Source organism: Melitaea cinxia, chromosome 8 (genome assembly GCF_905220565.1).
Source record: "Melitaea cinxia chromosome 8, ilMelCinx1.1, whole genome shotgun sequence".
Taxonomy (NCBI): Eukaryota; Metazoa; Arthropoda; class Insecta; order Lepidoptera; family Nymphalidae; genus Melitaea; species Melitaea cinxia.
This window is the reverse complement of record NC_059401.1, coordinates 8,738,630-8,764,768: the sequence shown is the minus strand read 5'-3', so window position 1 is coordinate 8,764,768 and position 26,139 is coordinate 8,738,630. Positions and strand designations below refer to the sequence as shown.

The window sequence follows — 26,139 nt, the reverse complement described above, 5'->3', positions numbered from 1 at the left end:
TCAAAGTTCCCGCGCTTTCTCCTAATATCTATGTTTTGTTGGTGATGTTAAGCTAAGTGGAACGCGGCCACCGCGGAAACCGCAATTATCTATGATAAACCGGAACCGCTGCACACTTGCTCAGTTGTCAAACTGATAATCATTGACACTTGACAGTTTTAGTTTTGATCAATCCAAAAAAAAAAAAACTTACTCTCTAACTTAACTAATAATATTGTTTCCAACATCAATAAAAAATTACTTATAAAACTTAAAGTTGGGTGTGACGAATTGATGATAAAAACATTTTTATTGTCTATTTAAAATGGTTCAGTCACAATTTTCATTGTTGTGGGATTCCTATAAATCCAATATTTGTTCTGGCTTTGCGAATTTGCAGCAGGTAAACAAATATCCTACTCTTAATTTTTTTTCTTTTAATATTAATATTTATCAAATTATACTTGTTGTGATTCTTTTACAGAATGGGGAGCTTGTGGATATGACACTGGCTGCTGATGGTCATTTTGTTAAAGTACACCAAGTTTTAATAGCTTTATCAAGTACTTACTTAAAACAACTAATTCTTTCAGCACCATGCCAACATCCTGTCATATTTCTTAATGTAAGTATTTTTATACATGACGCAATAAAATATCATAATTTAATATAACATAAAAGTACATCATCATATTATAATTTCTTCTAATTCATTTACTGTTTTTATATATTAGGTTAAATCTAATGATTTGATATTTAAGTTGAACTTATTGTTTCAGAATGTGTCACATGCTACATTATCGTTAATATTAGAATACATATATACAGGTGAGGTCTTAGTACAGTCGGCAAATTTGCCAGCATTCATTGAGGCAGCTAAATCACTTCACATAAAAGGTTTAGAGAGTGTGGTAAGCAATATACAAATAGAAGTTAGTGGATATTTTTTTATTTCGTAAATATTTAATACTTTTGATAAATACAGGTAGAAAGCAGTGGTATAAGAGGAGACAAACTTGAATTGGAACTAGATCAAACTAGTTTGGTTGGACCTCACAGTTCTAAAGGAGAAAACAATATTTCAAAAAAGGTTACTTATTTATTTTACATAAACAATTATTTAGTTATAACAGTACATGCAAAATAATAATGCTTATCTTCTAAATTGTAGTAATTTATTAAGATTTTTACAGTTGTCTTATTATTGTTACAGATATCTTTACCAGCTACTGCAAGAAAAGTCTTTGTTAAACATGAAAACATAAACAACGAGGCTGGTTCAAGTGAAGATATTTCAAGTTATTCATTTGAAGTAGACGACCATCATAATGATTCTGACGACAACATCAATTCTCAAATAGTGAACAAAGCTGACAAATCTAAAGGTAAAAACCAACTTGTATATTTTTAATATAATGTTTAGTGAAATAAACATTCTGGTTTAGGACCAGCGAGACTTTAACACCATTAGGTAGAATAATCCATTAAGACCTGTTTCTCCCCATTCAAAAAATTCATATCATCATGTAAATATAAAACTACAACTTTTAGATTTATATTAGCAAATAGAGGTTGAATGATTGAATGATACTGTGTGGCTACGGTACTAAAGAATATGGCCACCCCCTCTCTTCCCGTGGGTGTCGTAAGAGGCGACTAAGGGATAACACAGTTCCACTACCACTTTGGAACTTAAAAAGCCGACCGGTGGCGGGATAGCCATCCAACTGCTGGCTTTGAAATACACAGGCTGAAGACGGGCAGCAGTGTCTTCATTGCGACAAAGCCAGCCCTGCGTTCACCAACCCGCCTGCCTAGCGTGGTGACTATGGGCACCACACATGAGTTCACGCATTTTTGGCGCGAACTTGTGGAGGCCTATGTCCAGCAGTGGACTGTATAGGCTGTAATGATTGATGATGATTGAAGTATCTGTTGGATACTGTCATCCATCAAATAGTTTTATCCACTACTGGTTAAACAGGCCCTTAGTGGCTTGTGTAGTCACCTAAACATAAGCAGGCTCTGGTTAGATTTCCGTTTTGTTGTCTCTGGTCTAGATGTATGTTGTTTTTGTGAGTTTTCCCTACGTGCCTCAGAAAGCAAGTAAAAGCTGTCAGTCCCGGTTGTTATTATAGACATCTGATAGTGGTTGTTACTCATCGTATGCTATAAACTCGCCGATTTACATACAAAAATATTTAGTATTCTGGTATATAATAAGCTATAATAATAATAAAAACAAATAATTAAAACATAGATATATTTTCAGTGACTTCATCAAACCTACAGTTCACGGTATCAATTCGAGGCTCATTGCAAGTTATATTAAATCGTTATATATATAATCTACATTCGACACAAGCAACGGGAGTCCGTCGTTGGCGTTGTATCGATTATCGAAATAGAAAATGTATGGCTTTTCTTGTTACTAAAGGCAGCCTTGTAATAAATAGGTAAGGATCCTATTTCCAAATTTCGTACTTTACTATAAATATTGTAAACTGTGTGCTTAAAGAAATTTATCTGAGTTATCTACTGCAGATATATTTTATGTAAAAAAGTCCTAAATAATAGAGTATGTAATTTTGTCTAATTCCTTTCCAATGGGCATGTGTAATGTGTATATAGGAAGTCTATCAAGTACTGTGTTTTCGACTATAAAGCAGTAAAAATATACTGATGGTTAAAGTTATCTATGTATCTAAAATGTGTGAAAATATGTGAATAATAAAGTCTGGTAACTAACTATTCTTGTTTAGCATTATATAGATTTTTTTAGTTTCTATATGTGGTAGCTTGTTATTAGCTTTTTTTTTAATTCATATTCTGTATTAGTTATAGTTATAATAAGCTGTGAGCTATCCTAATAAAATAAAATTGAATAAATAAAATAAAATAAAATAGTAAGACCAAGTTTGTTCATTAAATACTTTTTTGATACATAATTGAAATTAAAATAATTGTGTTTGCTCGCAAACGAAAAAAAAACCGACTTCAATTACATCGACAAGTAATACAACGTAGATCGATGAAAAAATAGTCAAGCAACTACGCGTTATTAAAGATTACTCAAAAAGTAGTTATCAGATCTCAATAAAATTTATATGTGACCACATGATAAACATCAGCTTTCGATTAAATTAAAAATTATCAAAATCGGTACACCCAGTAAAAAGTTATTACGGATTTTCGAGAGTTTCCCTCGATTCCTCTGGGATCCCATCATCAGATCCTAGTTTTCTTATCACGGTACCAAACTAGGGATATCCCCTTTCTAACAAAAAAAGAATTATCAAAATCGGTACATCCAGTAGAAAGTTATGCGGTATAATACAACGTAGGTCGACGAAAAAAGCGTCAAGTAAAAACACATTATTAGATATAACTCGAAAAGTAGTTGTTAGATCTCAAATAAATTTAAATGGGACCAATTGGCACACACCACCTTTCGATTAAAACAAAATTTGGCGAAATCGGTCCACACGGGCAAAAGTTCTGATGTAACATACATAAAAAAAAAAAAAAAAAATACAGTCGAATTGAGAACCTCCTCCTTTTTTGGAAGTCGGTTAAAAAGATGATTTATTAGTTGCAACAGTTGATAAAAGTAAAATTAATTAATTTTATGAATAAGTTCAATATTAACTTTTTTACATTTCAGAGCAAATCCACACAATCATTCATTTCATGATAAGAAAATTCTTGATAAAATTGAAAAGAATGCTGTATATTCAGCCCTGGATGACGTTCAAAGTTACATAGAAAACGAGAAAGCTAAAGACCGAGATGAACCAATGGAAAGTGATCAATTTGTGTCACTTGAATTAAAAGAAGGTTTAAATAATTACGCAGAAGAATGTAAATTCACACCCCCTATTCTTAAAGATACTTAAGTTTTAGTGAATTAATGATTATTATTATTAGAAATAAAAAACTTTTACTATGTTATTGTATTTTTACTTTTGGGTTGTCATAAGAGCAAGCAGACATTTGCTTAAGTTCAAAGCTCAAAATAACTACACTAGTGACAGCTAATAAATAGCAAAGTTACTTTATTTAGTAGAATTTTTCACTCATGGCCGAATCGTAAAAACGATTACTTAATAAGTTTTATATTCTGAGTATAATCAAGTTTCTATCCTAAGTAATTATAAGTACCTACAGAATATATAAGCATACTAGCTGACCTGACGAACTTCGTACCGCCAATTTTTTTTTGTTTTCGTTAATAAATAATAATAATAATAAATAAATAATAATAATAATAGATGAATAATAAATTTCGTTAATAGAATAATAAGTTACAAATTTACAAATCACCAAAATTTCACTAAAATTCATCCAGTAGTTTTGGAGATTAGCTCGGACAAACATTGTGATACGTAATTATATGTATATATAACCTCGCTAAAAGACATCAGTATGTCGACCAACAAAAAACTACAACTGATGTGACCCTGTTTCATATTCAATATCATGGGAAATGACGGACGGAAATTTGAAATTATTATAGACTCAATATATATGCGCCGATAACCTATTTAGATAGGTTGTCAGTTTTCATTGAGTGCCTAACTAAAATCTAAGAACGAACAACAGTTTTTTCAACTCTTATAATTATTCAAGCAATTTGTACATTTAATTAGATAAAAATTTATGTTTAAAAAAATGTACAAAGATATCTGCTATGAACTACTTATCGACGGTTAGTAATATTGACGAATACGAAAATTAATGTAAGTGTTGCATTAAATCAGTGTAAAGAGGGCTTGTTCTGAGTTTCGATCAGCATTAACCCTTAAGGTACTATACAATACCCTAGTCAGAAGCATCTTAGGTTACGCGTCCTCAGTTTAGTATCCCTTGTATCGTGTTCACGTTAATAGGATATCTAGAACGCGGACAAAAAGGCTTCACCACGTTTCTACGTTTTAAGTGCTCTGGATGTCCTTATTGTGCTGATTATTCGGTTAGATTAAGCTATTTCAAGATAACACCATTAGAACAACGTAGAACTCATCTGATCGGATTGTGCTTTATAAAATCATAAATAATTGTAATTGTTAACTCTACGTATCTCTCATTTATTGTTAATTTTAATTTTTTTTATCTTTATATTTTATTTTTATTTTTATTCGATACTTTTGTAATACATATTTTAATTAAGTGGTTTTGCTGTTTCTGTTCTCTTTATTGATGTAACGATAGAATAAAGTTCTTATATGTAAGTGTTATGTACATACTTCTGTAAGTGACTAATTCACCATAAACTTATTTTACGAGTATTTGAACCCTGTATTGTTAATAGTGAATAAGTCGTTGAAGTGCCTTTATAAGAATAAATGAATAAATAAATAAATCTATTAAATAAGAACGTTTGTTATAGCTCCTAAAGAAAATTTATAGGTACGCATTGAATAAAATGGCTCTAGCTATTCACGTCTTCGTTCAGCGTTTTCTTATTCGTGCTTGCTTATAATTCGTTTATTTAATAGTCTAAAATACATTTTTATGCAACTTAGATGTTTATTTGGAACATCAAACTCAACACAATGGGTAAGTAACATACGTTTATAAGGCACGTGTAAGACGTTCACTGACCTGCGATACTGACCTGCCGACATCGCATTATTTCGTAGTCACATTTTTTATACAACTAGGTCGGCAAACAAGCGTACGACTCACATGATGGTGAGCGATTACCGTAGCTTATAGACCTGCATAGCCTGCAACACCGGAATCATCGCTAGCGCGTTGCCGACCCTACACATGATTCCCCCATGGAGCTCTGGTCACTTTATCTACTCGCTAAAGGAATACGGCACTGCTTGAAAGCAGTATTAACTAACTGTGTAAAATCGTGTGTAATCTTCGGTAAGGTCAAGTTACTTCACCAGGTTCGTTCATAGCTTAATTAGTTAGTTTAGTAGTTCATAGCTTAATCGTTTCATAGCTTAATTGGCTAGAGCGCCGACACGGTCAGTCGGAGACGCGGGTTCGAATCTCGCTGGAGCGGTCAATTTTTGATATGATATTCAAAAAATGTTTAGAATCCCTAATGTGTGGGTAACACAAAAATAAAATCGTACATATACAGCAAGAATGTTAAGAATTTGGGAGTAACTCTAGATCAGTTTCTCTCCTGGTCACCTCAATTAACTGAACTTAGTAGAAAGATATTTGCAGCCGTCGGGTCACTTCGTCCTCTTCAGTTCTTTCTTTCTTTGCCTAATAAAATTGCACTAGTCCAATCACTCCTTTTACCGATTCTTGACTATGCAGATGCATGTTTCTTCGATATTACAAAGGAGCAACTGAATAAACTTGATTGACTCCAGACTCTTTGTATAAGGTTCGTATTTGGGCTTCGCAAATACGACCACGTCTCCGATTTCCGGAAAAAAGTGGCTCCCGATTCGTTTTCGCAGGAATACTCATGTACTTTCCCTACTTTACTGTGTACTTTTCAATCCTGATGCCCCTCAATATCTTAAAGAACGGTTCACATATCTTTGCAATTCCTATGAACGTACCCTTAGATCTGATTCTAATTTACTTCTAAAAGTTCTTTCCCATAAATTCTCCTTCTATTCTAATTCCTTCACTGCTAAAGCTGTCCCTTTTCCCGTGTCCCGTAAGCCTTTGGAATTCTCTTCCGCTTTCAATTTTTCTCCAGCCTGTTTTAAGCAACGTCTAAAGAAGTATTATATGTCCCTTAACATATAATAATTCAGAATTTTAACATACATATTTCATATAACATTTCATTTCATATCAATATATATTTTACATTTATACACGTATATTAATACTATCTTGATTATTTATGTATGGATATTTGTACTTATATGTGTATGTGTATGAATTAATGAATCTATCATACATTATTTAATTCATCCTTAAGAATATTGTACACTTCCTATCCGTCACTCCTATATCGTGTCCTGTGCCCAAAGGTTATCTGGAAGAAATTGCTCTTTAGCGATAAGATCGCCTTTGTACATTTTTTTTTAATTACTACTGTTTGTTTATATTTTGGTGTATAATAAAGAATATATTATTAATGCGATTCAATATGCCTTTGTTTGTGTGTCTGTTGAGCAGTACAAGCACGTCTCGACGCGTATTTCGCGCTGGCGTTCATTCAATTTGCGAGGCACCTATTTGTCGCGCTTTTTTACCTTGCCGATTTGACGCAAATGGACCATTATTGTTTTAGTGCTAACTTCGAAAGCTACTGCTAATTCAGCTGTAGTTTGAGAATCACCAGTCTCCAGAATCGCCTTTAAATCGTCATTGTCGACCCACATTTTCGGCCGACCATCTGGTTAATTTCTTAGGTCAAAACTTCCGGAACGAAAGCGAGCAAACCAATAACGGGTGGAGTGTTCGCACCGTAAACGTCGTTGATGTTGCGTGCCGCTTCTGCCGCTTTGCTTCCACGATGGAACTCATACTTCATAATCACTCGAATTTTTAACATATCCATGATGACGAAAAACGTACAAATGCGATGTAAACAGAACGTTAACCATTAAACAAATGACTAATTATAAAAAAAGAATTCAATATTTTTTTGGGCCTCTGAAGGTATTTATAAGAATAGAAATAGGTTGTACGAACTGTACAATGCAATGGAAGCAGGAAACTAGATTTTTGAATTATGTAAAAGAATATTCTAAAACTTAAAAAAAAAACGTCATGGGATACTCATCCCAACTTACCTGTCCGGTAGTTGTGGTATGGTATACGGGTATGCGACCCCGGCTTCCCTAGCTATTACTGCCCTATCCCTTGCACTCCTGGGTGGTAATATCCTACATTTCCTATTTTCCCACTCTAACTTACCAATCTTCCTTGTTCACACCACCTATCCCTTCCCTTTTCCCTATTCCTACCCTCCCCGCCAATCCAACGTCTGCCGCGCGGATGGATGCATGGCTAGGGGCAAGCCTAGTCGTAAGCGTGCCATATTGCCCTGGGACCGGGCGACCCAGAATAAGGCCAGCCTTACCCTGACATGCGGGGCTCTGCCAGGGTGGACAAACTTTTCCCTAGCTACTCGTGGGAACGCAATGGATAACCGAAAAAATTTTATTCATAAAAATGGCGGCGGTGTGGTTCGCCACCCATCACGTCTCGTTTCTCGCGGGGGCGAAAAGCGGCCCATGGAGAGCCGCTTTGCTACGTTGAATGTAAGAGGAGGAATGGATGGTAAGGTAGATGAAGTATGTCAGATGATGGATGAAAGATTCATAGATATTTTGTGCGTGAATGAAACCAAGAGGAAAGGGTGTGACACCACGGTACATGGACCCTACACGGCATACTGGTCGGGAGTCCCCCAAACCAGCCGAGCCTGTCAGGGAGTTGGTGTGATCCTTTCCTCTCGAATGGTTGAATGTGTGATGGAGCATGAATGTGTAAGCCCAAGACTCCTCTGGATTAGGTTGAAAGTCGGACTCACTCGCTTGTTTATCCTTGGGGCCTATGCACCGACGGATCTGCGCGGAGGTGGGTCATTAAAAGACCAACAAGAGAGAGAGGAATTTTGGGATAGCATGAGAGAGGTCTTGAATAAATGCGGAGAAAATGAACGGATCGTAATGTTAGGGGACTTTAATGGGTGGGTTGGAGTAAAGCGTGATGGGTATGAAAGAGTTCTGGGTACGTTTGGGGACGAAAGAGTGAATGACAATGGGAGAAGTCTGCTTGAAGTATGCTTGGAATAGAATCTTTGCGTGGTCAACACAATGTTTGAACACAAAAAGATCCATTTGTATACAAGAGATGAGGGTGGGTCTAGAAGTATGATTGATTTTGTAATTGTGGATGAAAGACTGAGAAAGAAAGTGCTTGACACTCGGGCATACCGCGGGGTTGGTCTCGACACAGACCACTTCCTGGTCATAGCCCGAATACGTGGCCTCTTTAAACGATGGCGCCACCGAGGGGCCGAGCCTACGAGTGTTTTAGCCAGAATAAAAGTGGAAAACCTACAAGGAAAAGAAAAGAAAGATGAGTATGTAGAGAAACTGAAAGAAAGTTTTAAAGGCATAGAAGAGATAGGTGTGATTGAGAATTTGTGGGAGACTTTTAAGAAAGGGGTCGTGAATAGTGCTATTGAGGTGTGCGGGGTAGCTAAAAGAAGGAAAGGAAGAAAGAACTATAATGTGTGGATGGATAAAGATGTACAAAAGGCTGTGCAAGAAAAGAAGAAAGCGTGGTTGGATTGGTTAGCAACAAAAGCTAACCAAAAGGATGACGAGGTAAAGGAAGCAAGAACGAAGTATAAAAGATTGAAATCAGTAGCGAAAGAAGTTGTGTCTAGAAAGAAAGAAGAACGAAAGGATGATTTTGATAGGAGGCTCACTGAAGATTTCCAGTCAAACATTAAGTTTTTCTGGAAATCCATCAAAACAGCCAGAGGAAAAATTTCTCCCTCGGAGCTGAGCACAATCAGGAGTCAAGATGGGAGCGTTATAAATGGAGAAGAATGTGTGTTAAAGAGATGGAAAGAGTATTTTGAAAGTGTGTTTGAAAGAGAGGAAGTGCAGGTACAACATCCGGCACCTTCCATTGAGAGTAGTATAAATGTCGATGAAAGTGAGATAAGCATGGATGAAATAGTGAAAGCGCTGAAAAGTATGAGATTAGGTAAGGCTGCAGGGTATGACAGGATCACCGTCGAGATGCTGAGGGCTGGACAGGGTATAGTGGCTAGCCAGCTGTACTGCCTTTTCAATTTGTGCTGGCGAAATGGGCAAGTACCGGAAGACTGGTGCAAAGCCGTAATCGTGCCGTTGTATAAGGGAAAAGGGTCACGGCAGGACTGCATAAATTACCGCGGTATAAGCCTTCTCAGCGTCGTCGGTAAATTGTATGCGAAAGTGTTGATTGAAAGGGTTGTGAATGAAACAGATGAAAAAGTATGGGATGCACAAGCGGGATTTAGAAAGGGAATGGGATGTACGGATCAGGTCTTTTCCTTGCGGTGCATAGCCGAAAAGTTTTTAGCAAAAAACAAAAAGGTCTATTGCGCGTTCGTGGATTTGGAAAAGGCCTATGATAGAGTGGTGAGGAATGAATTGTGGTCAGCATTGTCCGTGTACGGTGTGAGCGGCGCACTCATGCGAGCACTACAATCTCTTTATAGGGATTCTAGTGCTTGTGTGAGGATAAACGGGGCATACACTGAATGGTTTAATATCGAAAAAGGTGTTAGACAGGGATGTCTAGCGTCACCGTGGCTGTTTAACTTGTTCATGGACAATTGCTTGACAGAGTTAAAAGAGAATGAAAGTGGGTTGAGAATGGGTGAGTTACTCGTCAAATGTCTTCTCTATGCTGATGACCAAGTACTACTTGCGTCCTCGGCCGAGGAGTTGCAGGAGATGGTAACTGCTATGAGTGGAGCTTTTGTTAGAAAGGGAATGAAGATGAATGTAAAGAAGACGAAAGTGATGGTGTTTGAAAGAGATGAGGTAGTGACAGACTGTAATATCGTGATTGGAGATGAACAAATTGAACAGGTGAAAGAGTTTGTGTATCTGGGTTCGAAGTTTACAAGAGATGGAAAGTGTGAGAGTGATATTGAAAGAAGAGTGAATGCAGGAAACATGGTGAACGGAGCTTTGAACTCCTTTATGAGCAGTCGGAAGGTGTCTAAAAAGGCTCGTTTGGCTGTGCATGAGGGGGTGTTGCTTCCGACACTCATGTACGGAAGCGAAAGTTGGGTATGGCAGAAGAGACATGAAAGCAGAATAAATGCAGTTGAGATGAGAGCGTTAAGAAGTATGATAGGAGTTAAACTGAGTGACAGGATGAGAAATAGTGAGATAAAGAAACGGTGTGGTCTGAAAGAAGATGTAGTGACAAAAATTGAGAAAGGTATGCTGAGATGGTTTGGTCATGTCGAGAGAATGAATGAAGAACGACTGACGAAAAAAGTGTATAAGGCGAGTGTGAGTGGAAGTGTTGGAAGGGGTAGACCTAGGCGGACATTTCAAGACCAAATCGGGGACGTCTTGAAAAAAGGCCAGGTCAAGAGTACCCTAAACCGACGAGCATGTATGAAGGGAATAATGAAAGTGGATGAAGCGAAACAAGTATGTAAGGATCGTAGCAAGTGGAAAGAAGTGGTCTCTGCCTACCCCTACGGGAAAGAGGCGTGATTATATGTATGTATGTATGTAAAAAAAAAACTTTTAACAGTTAAAAAATTATTAATTCTGATATAAAATTAAATGCACGTGGAATATAATTAATAGTATCTGTGGGAAACATAATAAGCAAACTATACCAATTGAATTAAATATAAATGGTACTGTTGTAAGCTCGGAAGACAAGTTGGCAAACGTCTTTGAAGCCTTTTTCGATAAAATACCCATTGACTTAACTTCTCGACTGAATTCATCTTCAACTGATTCTATCCAACTTCTTAAAAATAACGTTAATGTTGATTTTTCATTCTCGCAAGTTGATTCTTTAGATATTCTAAAAGCATTTAAGAGTCTTAATATTAAAAAAACAAATGATCTGTGGGGCATTTCAGTTAAATTGATTAGTACTGTTACGAACACACAAAGAAACTAGTGCCATCTAGCGGCAACCATTGAAACCACACAAAGACAGCGATAGCATGAAACTCTCTACTCAATACTAGATGGCGTTAGAGGAACTACTGTGAAACTATATAGAAGTATAGTCTCGAAAACCGGGTACATGCGCGAACTTTCCAGAATGGTCTGGGCCTCATGTCGGCCGATATAAATAGCCGCAGGTAGGCGAGCGAGTTCAGTTCAGTTTGAGCGATCTTCGAGGCGACTTCAAAGTGAAAACTAGTGATCAAGAGTGGTACCAGTGAAACCTACGACATTGGCTACGACTAAGGACATCGTTAGGGCTTAGTGTTTGAACCTAGTGCTAGTAAATAAAGTCTCCAAAAGAGTCAGCAGGTCTTTCTCTCCAAATCCTTCGAACCCTAACACGTAACAACTGGTGTCGGAAGTGAGATTTGGAGATGCCATTGACTCCGAGAGAAGACTTCAAGGACTTCAAGGGCGTCAGGACAAGGACACAACGAGTTGCGGAGGCCACACCTACTGGGGACTAAGCTCCGCCCACCGTGGACGAAGCCCCGCCCACTGACCCCGCCTATCATGCCCCACCCACTGACCACGCCCCCTGGCCCCGCCTACTCTGACCCAGGTCCCGCCCACTCGGACTCAGGCCCCGCCCACTCGGGCTCAGGCCCCGCCCACTCGGGCTCAGGTCCCGACTACTCAGGCTCAAGCCTCGTCCACTGGATCTTTACCACGCTCACCAGCGACACCGTAGCTTCTACAGACTCTCAAGTGGCTCTTCAATTAGGAAGTTTAATTAAATTAATGGAGCTGCAAAGGGCTGAAATTCGTGCTTTGCAAGAATCACAAGAGCAACAAAAGGTTGAAATTCGTAGTGCTTTGCAAGAATCACAAGAGCAAACAAGTTTAAAATTGCAAGAATTACAAGAGCAAACAAGTTTAAAATTGCAAGAATTAAAAGAGCAACAAAAAGAGCTCCAAGAAAAAACACTTTGGGCTGTAAAAGATGTTAGTGACGCGGTGACTAAGCTTCGAAAAGATGTTGACGTAGTGGAAGAACGAGTTACCGGGTTAGGATTGGATGTTGAAAATGTGAAAACCGGCCTCACTGAATTACAGAAGAAAGTGGTGCGCCTTGAAACCACGGAAGCCGCGATGTCTTGTGGAAGTACCGGAGTGGCGCAAGGACCAAGAGTGAAAGTGTCTCCTTACGACGGTACAACTCCTTGGAACGCTTATCGTCAACAATTCCAGACGGTTGCTACTGCCAACGGATGGACGGAAGAGCAATGCCTGACCGCTCTCACTGTTGCGCTCAGAGGGCAAGCTTTGTCGGTTCTGGAAGCACTACCACATACAGGAAACGGGTTCCAAGACTTGATGGAGGCACTTGAATCCCGATACGGGGAGCGACACATGGAGCACGTGTTCCGTGCCCAAATGCGTGACAGAGTCCAACGCTCAGGAGAAGGACTACAACAATGGGCGTTGAAAATTGACCCAGGAGCAGTCACCAAGATGGTAGACACGAATATTGTTCAAGCATTTGTCGACGGAATCAAAGACCTGGAGGTCAGAGCTGCAGTGAGGCTTCGTCACCATACATCGTTAAAGGAAGCATTGGCGCATGCTTTGGAGGTCGAGGCTGTTCGCCATGACATACGGCAGACCCATAAGATCCGCGAGGTCTCTGAGGAAGTCAAGGAGGTTAAGGCTCCTACGAAGAAAAGTTCTGGAGCTATGTGCTACAAGTGCGGCGAAAGGGGTCATCTTCAGCTCAACTGCCCGCAGAAGGAGACCCAGATAGCAAGGATGAAAAGGATCGAGGAACAAATAGAGGAGCTGAAGAAACAAGGGGTTTCGTCCCTTGCACAGGAGCAGGGAAACGAATAAAAGCCAGGACTAAGGGGCGAGTACTGGCTGACGCGGAGGAAGCCCCAATAACTGTTATCTCCCAGGCATGCAGCGGGAATAGTCTTGCGATTTAGGGAACTATTAACGGGACGGATTGCAAAATGACTCTAAACAGAGGCGCCTCTAGAACAATAGTGAACCCAAAGCTGGTAAAAGCCGCAAGGAAACACAAGAGGAGATTTAACTGTCGGCTTCTTACGGCCTCCGGTCAGCCAATACCCGTCCTGGGAGAAATGTCAGTTACGATGTATGTAGGGGGGTCCTCATACTCTCATAACGTTATTGTGGCTGAGATTAAGGATGATTGCTTCTTGGGTTTGAATTTAATGAAGAAACACAACTGCAGAATTAATGTCACTGACGGAGTTTTCAAGTGTGGTGAAGAATAAATCTTCATTCTTGGTGGTGCTTGCGGGAAAGTCGCATGTGTAAAGAAAGTCATTATACCTGGAAGAGCGGAAGCTCGGGTGTTGGTGAAACTATCGACAACTGGAAAGAAAAAGTCAAATAGATGCGTGTTGATCGAAGACACACCTACCAAGACATCGGCGCAAAAACTGATGACGGCGAGAACCCTTGTTAGTGGAAGCAGTAACGCTGTGGTCAAGGTTTTGAATCTTGATGATCTAGATCTGCTTGAACAAAGGTGACGTCATTGGAAAGTGCGAAGAAGTTGTCTGGATGAAAAAGTGTAGTTCGATGACAGGCGCAGACTTGGCTAAGAGCAACAACTACGGATTAGTGACTGAGCTACTCGATGACTGCAAGAGTAATCTCTCTTATTCGCAGAGCATGAAAGCCAAGAAGTTTTTACAGCGCTACGCGCATATCTTCTCCAGTCAAGAAGGGAACCTTGGAAGAACATCAGTGGTCCAGCACAGGATAGATACAGGAAGTGAGAGATCAATTCGTCAACGAGCAAGACGGATACCAATTGCAAAGGAAAAAGAAGTTGAAGGCCTTTTGGAGGACTTGAGAAGGAATAAGATTATTGAACCGTCTGCAAATCCGTGGTGCTCACCTGTTGTATTAGTGAAAAAGAAAGATGTTATCACGAGATTTTGTGTGGACTATAGACTACTTCACCAAATGACGAGCATCTCTAAGAGGGGAGTAGTGTTACAAACACACAAAGAAACTAGCGACCTCTAGCGGCAACCATTGAAACCACACAAAGACAGCGATAGCATGAAACTCTCTACTCAATACTAGATGGCGTTAGAGGAACTACTGTTGAACTATATAGAAGTATAGTCTCGAAAACCGGGTACATGCGCGAGCTTTCCAGAATGGTCTGGGCCTCGTGTCGGCCGATATAAATAGCCGCAGGTAGGCGAGCGAGTTCAGTTCAGTTTGAGCGATCTTCGAGGCGACTTCAAAGTGAAAACTAGTGATCAAGAGTGGTGCCAGTGAAACTTACGACATTGGCTACGACTTAGGACATCGTTAGTGCTTAGTGTTTGAACCTAGTGCTTTGTGTTGGGCCTAGTGCTAGTGAATAAAGTCTCCAAAAGAGTCAGCAGGTCTTTCTCTCCAAATCCTTCGAACCCTAACAAGTAACAGTACTATCATTGATGACCTCGCTCCGTACTTAGCTTTAACTTTTAACAATGCTATTAAAGTGGGGTCTTTTCCAGATTCGCTAAAATGTAGTAAAGTTTTACCACTTTTTAAAAAGGGAAGTCGAAGTGATCCCAGTAATTATAGACCCATTTTAATCCTCCCGTCCTTAAGTAAAACATTTGAAAAAACTATACTAAATCAACTTCTTTTCCATTTTAAACTTAATAGAATTTTTCACAGTGAACAATATGGTTTCACTAGAGGTCGCTCTACGACAGATGCTGGTGTGGCACTTCTCAAACATATATATGACGCTTGGGAGAAATTACAAAATGCTATTGGTATATTTTGTGACCTATCAAAGGCATTCCATTGCGTGGACCACGGGAACTTATTAAGTAAACTTGAGTATTACAGCGTTAATGGTAAAGCTCTTAATCTAATTGCTTCATATCTATCTAATAGAATTCACACATTCATTTTTTTAATATATATAAATGATCTGCCATTTAATGTTAAATATATTTGTGATATAGTGCTATTTGCAGATGACATTTCTCTAATATTTAAAGTTCATAGGAAAAAAGTAAATTATGATGACGTGAACACTTCTTTGTCGCGAATTCAAGATTGGTTTAAAATAAACAACTTGGTTTTGAACGCCAAAAAAACCAAGTGCGTTGTGTTTTCGTTACTTAATGTTAAGCATCCAAATTATAATTTTATAATAAATAACGAGAGGCTTATTGTCAATGATACTACAGTTTTCTTAGGGATACATTTGGACTCAAAACTTCAGTGAAATTCCCATTTGTCATCTTTGAATGGTATTTATTAAATAGAATTCGCAGTTAGAAAAGTACGACAACTGACCAACGTTGCAACTGCACGCTTAATATATTTTAGCTATTTCCATAGTGTTATGTCTTACGGCCTGTTACTGTGGGGTAATGCTGCAGATATTGAGACTATATTTATCTTGCAAAAATTGTGTTTGCTCGCAAACAAAAAAAAACCGACTTCAATTACATCGACGAGTTTCAATTCAATTACAACGTAGATCGACGAAAAAATACTCAAGTAACTGCGCGTTATCAAAGATTACTCAAAAAGTAGTTATCAGATCTCAATGAAATTTATATGTGACCACTTGACAAACATCAGCTTTCGATTAAATTATATATATATATATATATATATATATATATATATATATATATATATATATATATATATATGATAAAATCGGTACACCCAGTAAAAAGTTATTGCGGATTTTCAAGAAGTTCCCTCGATTTCTCTGGGATCCCATTATCAGATCCTGGTTTCCTTATCATGGTACTAAACTAAGGATATCTTCTTTCCAACAAAACACGAATTATCAAAATCGGTACACTCAGTAAAAAGTTATTGCGGATTTTCAAGAATTTCCATCAATTTCTCTAGGATCCCATCATCAGATCCTGGTTTCCTTATCATGATACCAAACTAGGGATATCTCCTTTCCAGCAAAAAAAGAATTATCAAAATCGGTACATCCAGTAGAAAGTTATGAGGTATAATACAACGTAGGTCGACGAAAAAAGCGTCAAGTAAAAACGTATTAGTAGATATAGCTCGAAAAGTAGTTGTTAGATCTCAAATAAATTTAAATCGGACCAATTGGCACACACCACCTTTCGATTAAAAGAAAATTTGTCGAAATCGCTCCACCCAGTCAAAAGTTCTGATGTAACATACATAAAAAAAAATACAGTCGAATTGAGAACCTCCTCCTTTTTTGGAAGTCGGTTAAAAAAGGGCTATTCGCGGCATTTACGATCTTGGAGCTCGAGTCTCTCTACGGGATGTTTTTGCAAAAGGTAGGCATATAAACAATAGCGTCGCAGAATATTTATAACAATATTACCATTCACCAAATGTATTCATTGTTTTGCAATAAATAGTAATAATGGCATTGTAAACACGAGAAGGAATAACAAAATTGTAACTTCAAGTTTCCGACTGCGCAAAGTAAACGTTTCCTTTCTGGGTCATGGTATTCTCATGTATAATAAAATTTCACAAACGATTTTGGAATTGCCTGAACATAATTTAAAGTTTTTATAAAAAAAAAATTAGATAAAGCTTATTACTCGGTGCAGGATTACATAGTTGATAAAGATGTGTAGACTTAGTGGCACTTTATTTTATGCAACATGTTACTAATTTTGTACTAAAACACAGTTTATATATTATTTCTCAAAAGAGTAACTGCGGAGTTTCTTGCCGATTCTTCTCTGCAGAATCTACATTCCGAATCGGTGGTAGCTTTACTTCTACAATAATAATAATTTATTTTTAAAGTTTTAATTTGTAAAATGACGATTCGAAAGTGCTCTTGGAGCCTATTTGAATAAAGATGTTTTTGATTTGATTGATTTGATTTAGTCTTTGTGGGTCTCCCCACCGTGCCTCGGAGAACACGTTAAGCCCTCGGTCTCGGTTGTTATCATCTACGCCTGATAGCGATCGTTACTCATAGTAGGGAATATATCCGCCAACCCGCATTGGAGCAGCGTGGTGGATTAAGCTCTAATCCTTCCCCAACATGGGGAAACAGGCCTATGCCCAGTAGTGGCATATTACAGGCTGAAGCCTAGAAAGAAATATTTTTTAAAATAAAAATAAATTGAAATTCGAGTTCTTAGCGATTTTTTTTAGTTTTGAAATAGCCAGTACGACGAAAAGGCAATTTCATAGGTAAAAACCTAATATTTAATGGAAATAGGCGTATGGAAGTTACCCAGACTTTTGAACAAATATTTGAATTTTACAAAAACACCGATCCATAAAATAGAATACATTCCCAAGCAAAGCCCATAAAAAAAATGCAAATATAGTCAACTGCTTGAATAAAGTAACAATAACTGAGAATGTTGCCGGCGGACTCCTTGTTGGCTGGAGCTCTGCTAGAGTAAAACTGCTGGAGCAGTGCCCACTGCGCTGCTACAAATGCATGGGTATCGGGCATACTCACCCGACCTGCCCTTCGCGGTGGACAGCAGCGGACTGTTACCGGTGTGGTAAGGATAGCACATTGCCCGCAACTGCCTGCTGCACCATGTGCACTACCCTCGGAAAACTGGCATCACACAGTGGGGGGGGGGGATTGCCGTCCCCCAAAGGTCCAGCGGATAATGGGGTGCGTCCCCAGCAATGGTAAAGCTGCGGAAGAGACTGCGGTGATGTCGTCGTAACCTCCTTCCCAACTCCCTGATGTTATAGAGCGCTCTCGGTGCCTGTGAGTGCTCTAAAAGCGAAGGGAGCCGCACAGCCCTTGCGGCCATCCGTTAGGGCGTCGCGTTATATGCTATTGCGATACTGTGGCGTCCGACTTGGACGACGAGGGTACCGCTAGTTTTTAGTGGGTAGTCTGGCGCGCTCTATCTATTGGGCCGGGAGCCCCATACTCCCGCCGCTCTTAAGCGGTGCGTAAAGGCATTTTCCAGCGTAAAAAAACCTGAGAATGTTAATGAAAATACAGACTTTTTAACGCTATAAGCTATAATATACTGTGTAGCTTGGACCACTGCTAAAGCTAATGGGTCAAAAATAAATGTACAAATATCGAATATTAACAGAAATTAGCAGAAACGCTTAGAAAGAAAAGTTAAGGATTTACAAAGCAAAATAGGTAGATTAAAAGAATTTAACAATGGCAATAGCCAAGAACCTACAGCGAAAAATTAACATTACCATGACTAAATTCCATAACATCGCCCCAGATCATGCTTACAAAGAGTTCTACTACCTTGAAAAGAAGGCGGCAGAAGCCTCATAGACATTTTAAGATTACACAATAAACAGATTTCTACTCTCAGATTTTTTTTTTGCTAAAATAAACTTTTCCAGACTTCATAAAATAATAACAAAAATGGATCGACAGTATAAGCAAGACTGGTTTTCTTATTGACATAGCAGTAGCCAACACATAACTTACAATCAACAATAGCTGAAAAACTATGTAACTATACCGAATAAAAAAATGGAATATCCCGGATTTGGCATTTACAAAAAGTAACAATAGTCCCAATTGTACTTTCTACAACAGGAGCTATACCTACCCAACTACATACGTCTCTACATACACTAAAATTACCAGCGAGCACTTACCAATTATTACAAAAAGCAGCAGTTTTAAACACATGCAGATTGATAAGAACATTTCTGCAAAGTGAGCCAAATCTGACTAATGACTAATACTCATATAAACTCATACTAACGCTTATGAAACACAGTGTAGAATACTCTGTAAAAAAATTAATAATCGTTTATTCGCTAACCCGCTGATGTATATTTGGCTTAGACTCGTGTCATCGACTACCCGACTTAGTGGTTATTAGCCGAGATTGTACAAAAAATTATAATAAATAATAAATACTCTTTATTATACACCATAAAGAAACGTTACAAAAAAACTGATACATACAAAAAATATGTACAATTTAGGTGGTCTTATCGCTAAGAGTGATGTCTTCCAGACAACCTTTAAAGTAATTAACCTTTAAATTTAAATAAAGTTTGTTGCTAAGCGTAATGTATGTTAGGACTATAAATACATGCTCTTTAATAATTTGTTAACTACTGATACTGAGATCATTATTTAGAGCGACAAATGAAAGTGCAAAAAACATGTAACCTTATACGTACAACCAATACAGTCGAAGGAAAACACACATCTATGGAACTGTTCACAAAATAGTTACCTATATAAAAAGTCTTTGTGTGTGTGTGTATTTTATTAATATAATAATAATAATAATAATAATAATAATAACTTTATTTCGAGACTAGCCCTTAATAATTGTGTTAGTAACAATGATTCTTATAACCTAGTGTTAGTACAATAACAAATAACAAATAATTAATACAATAAGTATTTTGATATTAGGTATGATGAATGAGTAGTTAAATATTTTGAAAGAGTTATTTTTCGTTAAATTTTGCTGTTGACTGTACTTTTTTATTCAAATAGCATGCTAGTACAAAACATTCTGTATCTTTTCAACTCATTTTAACTTCTCGACTAGACGCAAATAACCGCTAAAATAGTTTGGAAATGTTTTTTGTAACATTTTTTATTTTGTCAAATTTTAGTGTAATATTATGTGCTTACATACCTAACGAAAATTTACGAGAAAAATATGAGCTAAACCCAGCGGTAAAAAAACTTCAGGAATATGTACAAATTGATACGAGTGGATCAAAGAACTTAGGTACGTACAGAAAACGAATTTAATATCCACAAAAAACGTGTGATATTTTTAAACGTATATCTAAAATGTGATGCAAGTAAATATTGCATTCTCATAGCTAAGAATTAACTGAATTAAAATTAAGTTTCTTTTTCAACAGTTGATTGGGAATAACGCAATTTTTAGAACTATAATCACGACGTAAATGTTATTTTTTTTTTCTTTTGTTATAATACTCATTGTTGTAGCTCGAAATTTGAAGAAATCCCGAGGGTTGGAAATAAATGTTTTATACTCATATACTTTTATATTATGTTTAACGGTGTTTGATTACTAATTAAATTCCTTCAAATGGGGGGTTTTGTAGGTGTTATAGATAAAGTTCCGTTAAATAAACAAGTTATTTTGATAGACTCGTTCCGCATGATACCTACTGGAAGGGCGTAAGTACGACTACTATTTACAATAAAAAACATTCTAAAAAAAAGAATTCCATTTCCATGTGCGGTTCTTTTTGATTGAAGGAACGCAGTGAGTAGTCGATAACATCAAACTCTATATCTAATCAAACATACATACATCCATATGCAGTTATTTTAATATTACAAACAGACATTCCAATTTTATTTATTTGTATAGATTGAGCGAAGGATTAAAAGTAAAAAAGTAAGAAGTAATATCAAACTGTTGTGATTTAATTTGTCAGACTGTCAGTCTCGTGAACAAGACATGCGTAGATAATGTCGGAATATTGAACTCCGCAAAATAAAAATAAAAAACATGGTAAAAATTATCGTTTTAAATATTTTAGTAATGCAAAAAAACAATGTTAATTTAAAATCTTATATATACGAATATAGCCACAAATTAAGAGCCTATTATTTTTTTATAGTATTACTTATTTAACTGGCTGTGTGGCTACGGCACTAAAGAATTTAGGCACCCCCTCTCTTCCCGTGGGTATCGTAAGAGGCGACTAAGGGATAACAAGGTTCCACAACCACCTTGGAACTTAAGAAGCCGACCGATGGCGGGATAACCATCCAACTGCTGGCTTTGAAATACAAAGGCCGAAGACGGGCAGCAGCGTCTTCGGTGCGACAAAGCCAGTACTGCGGTCACCAACCCGCCTGCCCAGCGTGGTGACTATGGGCAAAACACATGAGTTCACGTTATTTTTGGCGTAAACTTGTGGAGGCCTATGTCCAGCAGTGGACTGAATAGGCTGTAATAATAAATTACTGGCTGTACCCATAACTTCTTTCGCGTGGGAGATTTTCTATGATACTCATTATTTTTTAACGGCATGATCGTGATTCCGTATGAACTGTGGGATAAAAAGTATATATGGCCATGTGACCTCCTTTATCTTATTTTAGCCTTACCAGATATAAATGTACGGAGATATAGACAAACAATTAAAAACGTAAATAGAGGCTTGACAAAACAAAGTACATTTTTGAACTCTGAGATAAACCTACCCCACAACCTTCTCTATCGTCCAAGGTAAAACCCATACAAATTGGTTCAGTCATTCCGGAGATTAGCCCGAACAGAGAGACAGAAAAAAAAGTTTAAAATTATTTGTTTGCCTTTTAATATTTTATTTATTTATTTATTTACTCTTTACTGTACACTACAATATACAAATACAAAATAATAATAATACAGACAACTTAAGAATGTGTAGTACAAAAGGCGGTCTTATGGCTAGTTAGCCATTTCTTCCAGACTTCCAGACAATAATATCGTGTAAATAAGTTTATGCATTTGAAAAAATATAGCTATTTTGAAATCACAGATATACACTTCAATTTTATTTAGTTTACTCACTTAAATAAGCCTGTAATATCCCACTGCTGGGCATATGCTTCTTTCTCCATGTGGGAAAAGGATCAGAGCTATAGAGATAATCCAACAAAGGTGCTCCAATGCGAGTTGGCTAATTATCTACTAGAGTGACGATCGCTATTAGGTGTACCTACATGCCGGTACCGACAACCTAACGTGCTCTCCGAGGTACGGTGGGGAGACCATACAAGTAGATATTTGTATAAATATAAATATCCACTCCGAGCGGGAATCTAACCCGCGACCGACGGTGCTTAGGCACCGCCGAAACGGCACACGCACCATTAGACCAGAGTGGTCATCAATTTTATTTATACCTATTTATAGATTAGATATAAATACGATTTATAGATGTCTTAAATCATTACAAAAGATTCGAAAAATTTGCATTGTGTACTTAAGCCCTTTTTACATAAAGTGCTTCGGTGTCCCATTTTGATATCAGTATCTTTGCAATGTGAACATATTTGCTCAGTATTAGCTAAATTTGTGTCACGTCTCTGTAGTTATGTGTCAACTGAATAGTAATAATTTAAGATAAAACATTATTTAGTTTGTTAGTTGACATATTGTTGTATCTATCTATCGATTATATGTGTATTTTAACCCTAGAGTGCTCGCGCTATGAGCATTTTGCCGCCCCCGGCACAATATTTGTATTATTTCATACACGATGGATTTGTCAAGGCCAAACGTCCTAGTAGCTGCCCCCCCGTTCCCCACCTCCTTGTTTTAGAAATTAGAGTATACTCAGTGCGCGGGTGACCGCAAGAAACAAAGGTTTTTGCAGGTGTGTCGCGTTCGTCGGCGAATTGCTCACTGCGCGACTACTCACGTAAGTAAAATTTGTGGGTCTGGTTTTTTACTATAGTTGAAATATTATTAGTTTTCATTGCGAATAGTATTGTTTTGATGTAAATATTGTATTAAAATTAATTTTTAGATTGTTTTATTAATTATTGGGCGTTGTGTTTTTGTTTTGTTTTGCTTAGTTTATTTTATATCTTTTTAGATTATTATCGCGTGAAATGAATGAACAAGACAAACAAATACTTGCGTGGTTGGAAGAGGAGAGAGAAGACGAAGAAGATGATGTGCATAGTTCATCGCATATAGTGTCGGAAAGTGACCGGGAAAGTGAACATAGTGATCATAATACTGACACGGAGCAATCAGCGGCAGAATCTGACAAGGATGTGCCATCAACTTCTCGCGTAACGCCTGCAGTATCCCCTGCGCTTGTCCATTGTTTTTCTCATGTCATTATTTTTCTCGATTCTGAACATTGCTGGCATAAATAGCCAGATAATATACAAAGAAAATACTGACCAGTTATTATTACGAAGAACATTTCTGAAAGAAATTGCCCTGGCGATGACTAGACCACATATAATTCCAAGATCCAACGTAAATACATTGCACAAACAACTAAGAAACCATATCGCCCGATTTGTGCCATCGGATCATCAAAATATACCCTTAGGTAGGGAAGGTATATGCGCAGTATGTTCGTCCAAGAAAAATAGAAGGACGAAAAAAGGGTGCAGTAGATGTGCAAAGTTACTGTGCAACGAACATTGTATGCACATGTATCAGGATTGTTTTGCTGAAATACAGGCTGTAGATGATGAAAATGTGTAATTTAGCTATTAAGTTTAATTTTTATTTTTTTTATATAAATAATTGTAAAGAGGTTGCCAAAATCCAAAAAAAATACCGAAGATTTCCCAAAGCATTATTTTCTTAATTTTAATTATAAAACTTTAATAAATATTTCTTATTCTGATAATTTATGTTTTATTCTATCCTTTAAACATAAACATAGAAACATATAACTCCTATTTTCTAAAAAAAAAAACGTATTGAGTATGGGCGGCAAAATGCTCCCCACGCGATCACTCGCGTTTCACGGAAAGGCGCGATTACTCTAGGGTTAATGAAACGCTAGTTAAATTTATATCTGTTTATTAAATTTCCCGAAAATAATTTCGAGTTATGTAAAACTTAGTTCTAAATTAAATATTCCAAACGAGAGATACATAAATTAACTTTATTTTTATTGCATTAACAGATTAATTTGAATAAGTTATAGAAAAAATAAGAAAAGGGAAAACTTAGAGGATTTTTTAAAAATAATGTCGGTAAATAATTTGTCTCTTTACCTAGACGGTACCTTATGAGACATATTACTAATTACGTTTATACTGCAGCCGTTGCACGATGTATTGAAAAAAAAACCGGAATTACTTAAATTGAAATTACAATTAAGAGATGTAAAACCTATTCGATACGAGAATTAAGAATGACAAATTGTGTACAAAAAATAAAATAAAGAAATTAATTTTAAATTAGATGACATCGCTGCGTCGGCGGTTCTTTGCTGGTCGGACGTGGCGACATGGGTTACATCGGCTTTCTTTGTTTATTCGAATAGATGTTAAATGCTTGCTTGACATTATTATGAGTGAGAGATAGTACGGTTACGTACTTAACATACTATAAACAGTTTAAAAAGACTTGTAAATTTTATTTTGTAGATTTATCAACGGATTTTTGGAGGCGTCAAGCAGATGAGCTAGGTTTAGATTTTGCTGTATATCGACCTCGAGGTCTACCTATATGTGTTATGACACTAAAAGGTAATCGACCTGAGCTGCCGAGTATAATGCTTAACTCACACGCCGACGTTGTTGTCGCAGACGAAGTAAGCTTGTTTATCCATCTAATTAGTCTTTACTGGTGCGACAAGGGTAGCTTATTAATTGCAAAGAAAACCAAATTTAAGCCAATGGTGTTGAAATTTGTTGATTACAATAGCAGATTGGTAACATATTTCATATATGTGAAATCTTTAAAGTCTTCGTGATGCTATTGAACTTCAATGGGAAATAATTCAAATACATACATTAGTCTTAGACAAATATAAAGTAACGCTACTTATATATAAAGTACTTAGAACATTATCAATTTAATACAGAAGTATTTGAAGAAATTAATAGTTTAATAAATATTATGTTGCTTTAGGAAGTATGGACTTATCCACCATTTTCGGGTCATTTAGACGAAAACGGCAATTTATACGGACGTGGCACACAAGACACAAAGGATATTGGTATTCAGTACATTGAAGCTATAAGAAAACTACTACGAAATAATGTGACTCTAGATCGAACTATACACGTCACTGTTATGCCAGGTTAAGTAAATTATAATAAATGTGCCAAAAAAGCATGTATAATATACCTACCGGAATATTATTCTTTAGTGGAAAATTTATCTATGTACAAATTTTTACTTTGTTTACAATGTGATAGATTGATCAGTCTGTAACATTACGCTGCTGGGCTTAGGGCTCTTCTTTATGTAGGAGAAGGGTCGGAGCTTAATCCATACTTTAAACATAGCTAACGATACTCTACAATAAAGAATTTAAAAAATTTTACTTGTATATGGAAACAGACGTGAGATTTTAAGCATAACCTTATTTTCTATTTCAGATGAAGAAACGGGAGGTTTTATGGGTATGACACCTTTCGTTGAAACTCAGGATTTTAAATCTTTAAATATAGGTTTTGCGCTTGATGAGGGATATCCTTCTAATGACGACGTCATGTTTGTTTCATATCAAGATAAAAGGCCCTGGCGTAAGTTAGAAAAATATTCTCTCATTTTACTGATAGGTTAGGGGTCTCCAAACAACCCCCCTTTCTCTAATGCGGTCCGCCAGAACCATCAAACCGGACAGCTTTTAAGTAGTGGGATCAATCTGGCATTATCTTATTGTTGCGACTATTCTTGCTAGAAATGAAGTTAATTGGAGAAAAATTAAAACTGCTTTGGCCCTTGGAACATACTGAAAAAAAAATTATGGTCTAAGAAATCGAAGTTTGGAAACCCCTGCTATAGCTTAATAAAATGTTTATTAATTTGAGATTTTTGAAGTAAACAAATCACGCTCATCGCTAATATGCTTTCATTTAAACTATTTTTTGGAGCTCATTCACTCG

General features: G+C 37.1%; 1 protein-coding gene across 1 annotated transcript; it reads left to right on the top strand.

Moving 5' to 3' along the window:
- Positions 1-176: 176 nt before the first annotated feature.
- Positions 177-25,817, top strand: LOC123655861. Its single transcript, XM_045591609.1, has 12 exons — positions 177-382; positions 464-604; positions 759-890; positions 965-1,069; positions 1,193-1,364; positions 2,252-2,435; positions 3,644-3,872; positions 14,271-14,479; positions 20,184-20,302; positions 24,670-24,836; positions 25,157-25,328; positions 25,630-25,817. Exons 1-12 carry the CDS (start codon positions 305-307, stop codon positions 25,815-25,817), a joined length of 1,896 nt encoding a protein of 631 aa, XP_045447565.1. The 5' UTR covers positions 177-304.
- The last annotated feature ends 322 nt before the right edge of the window (positions 25,818-26,139 follow it).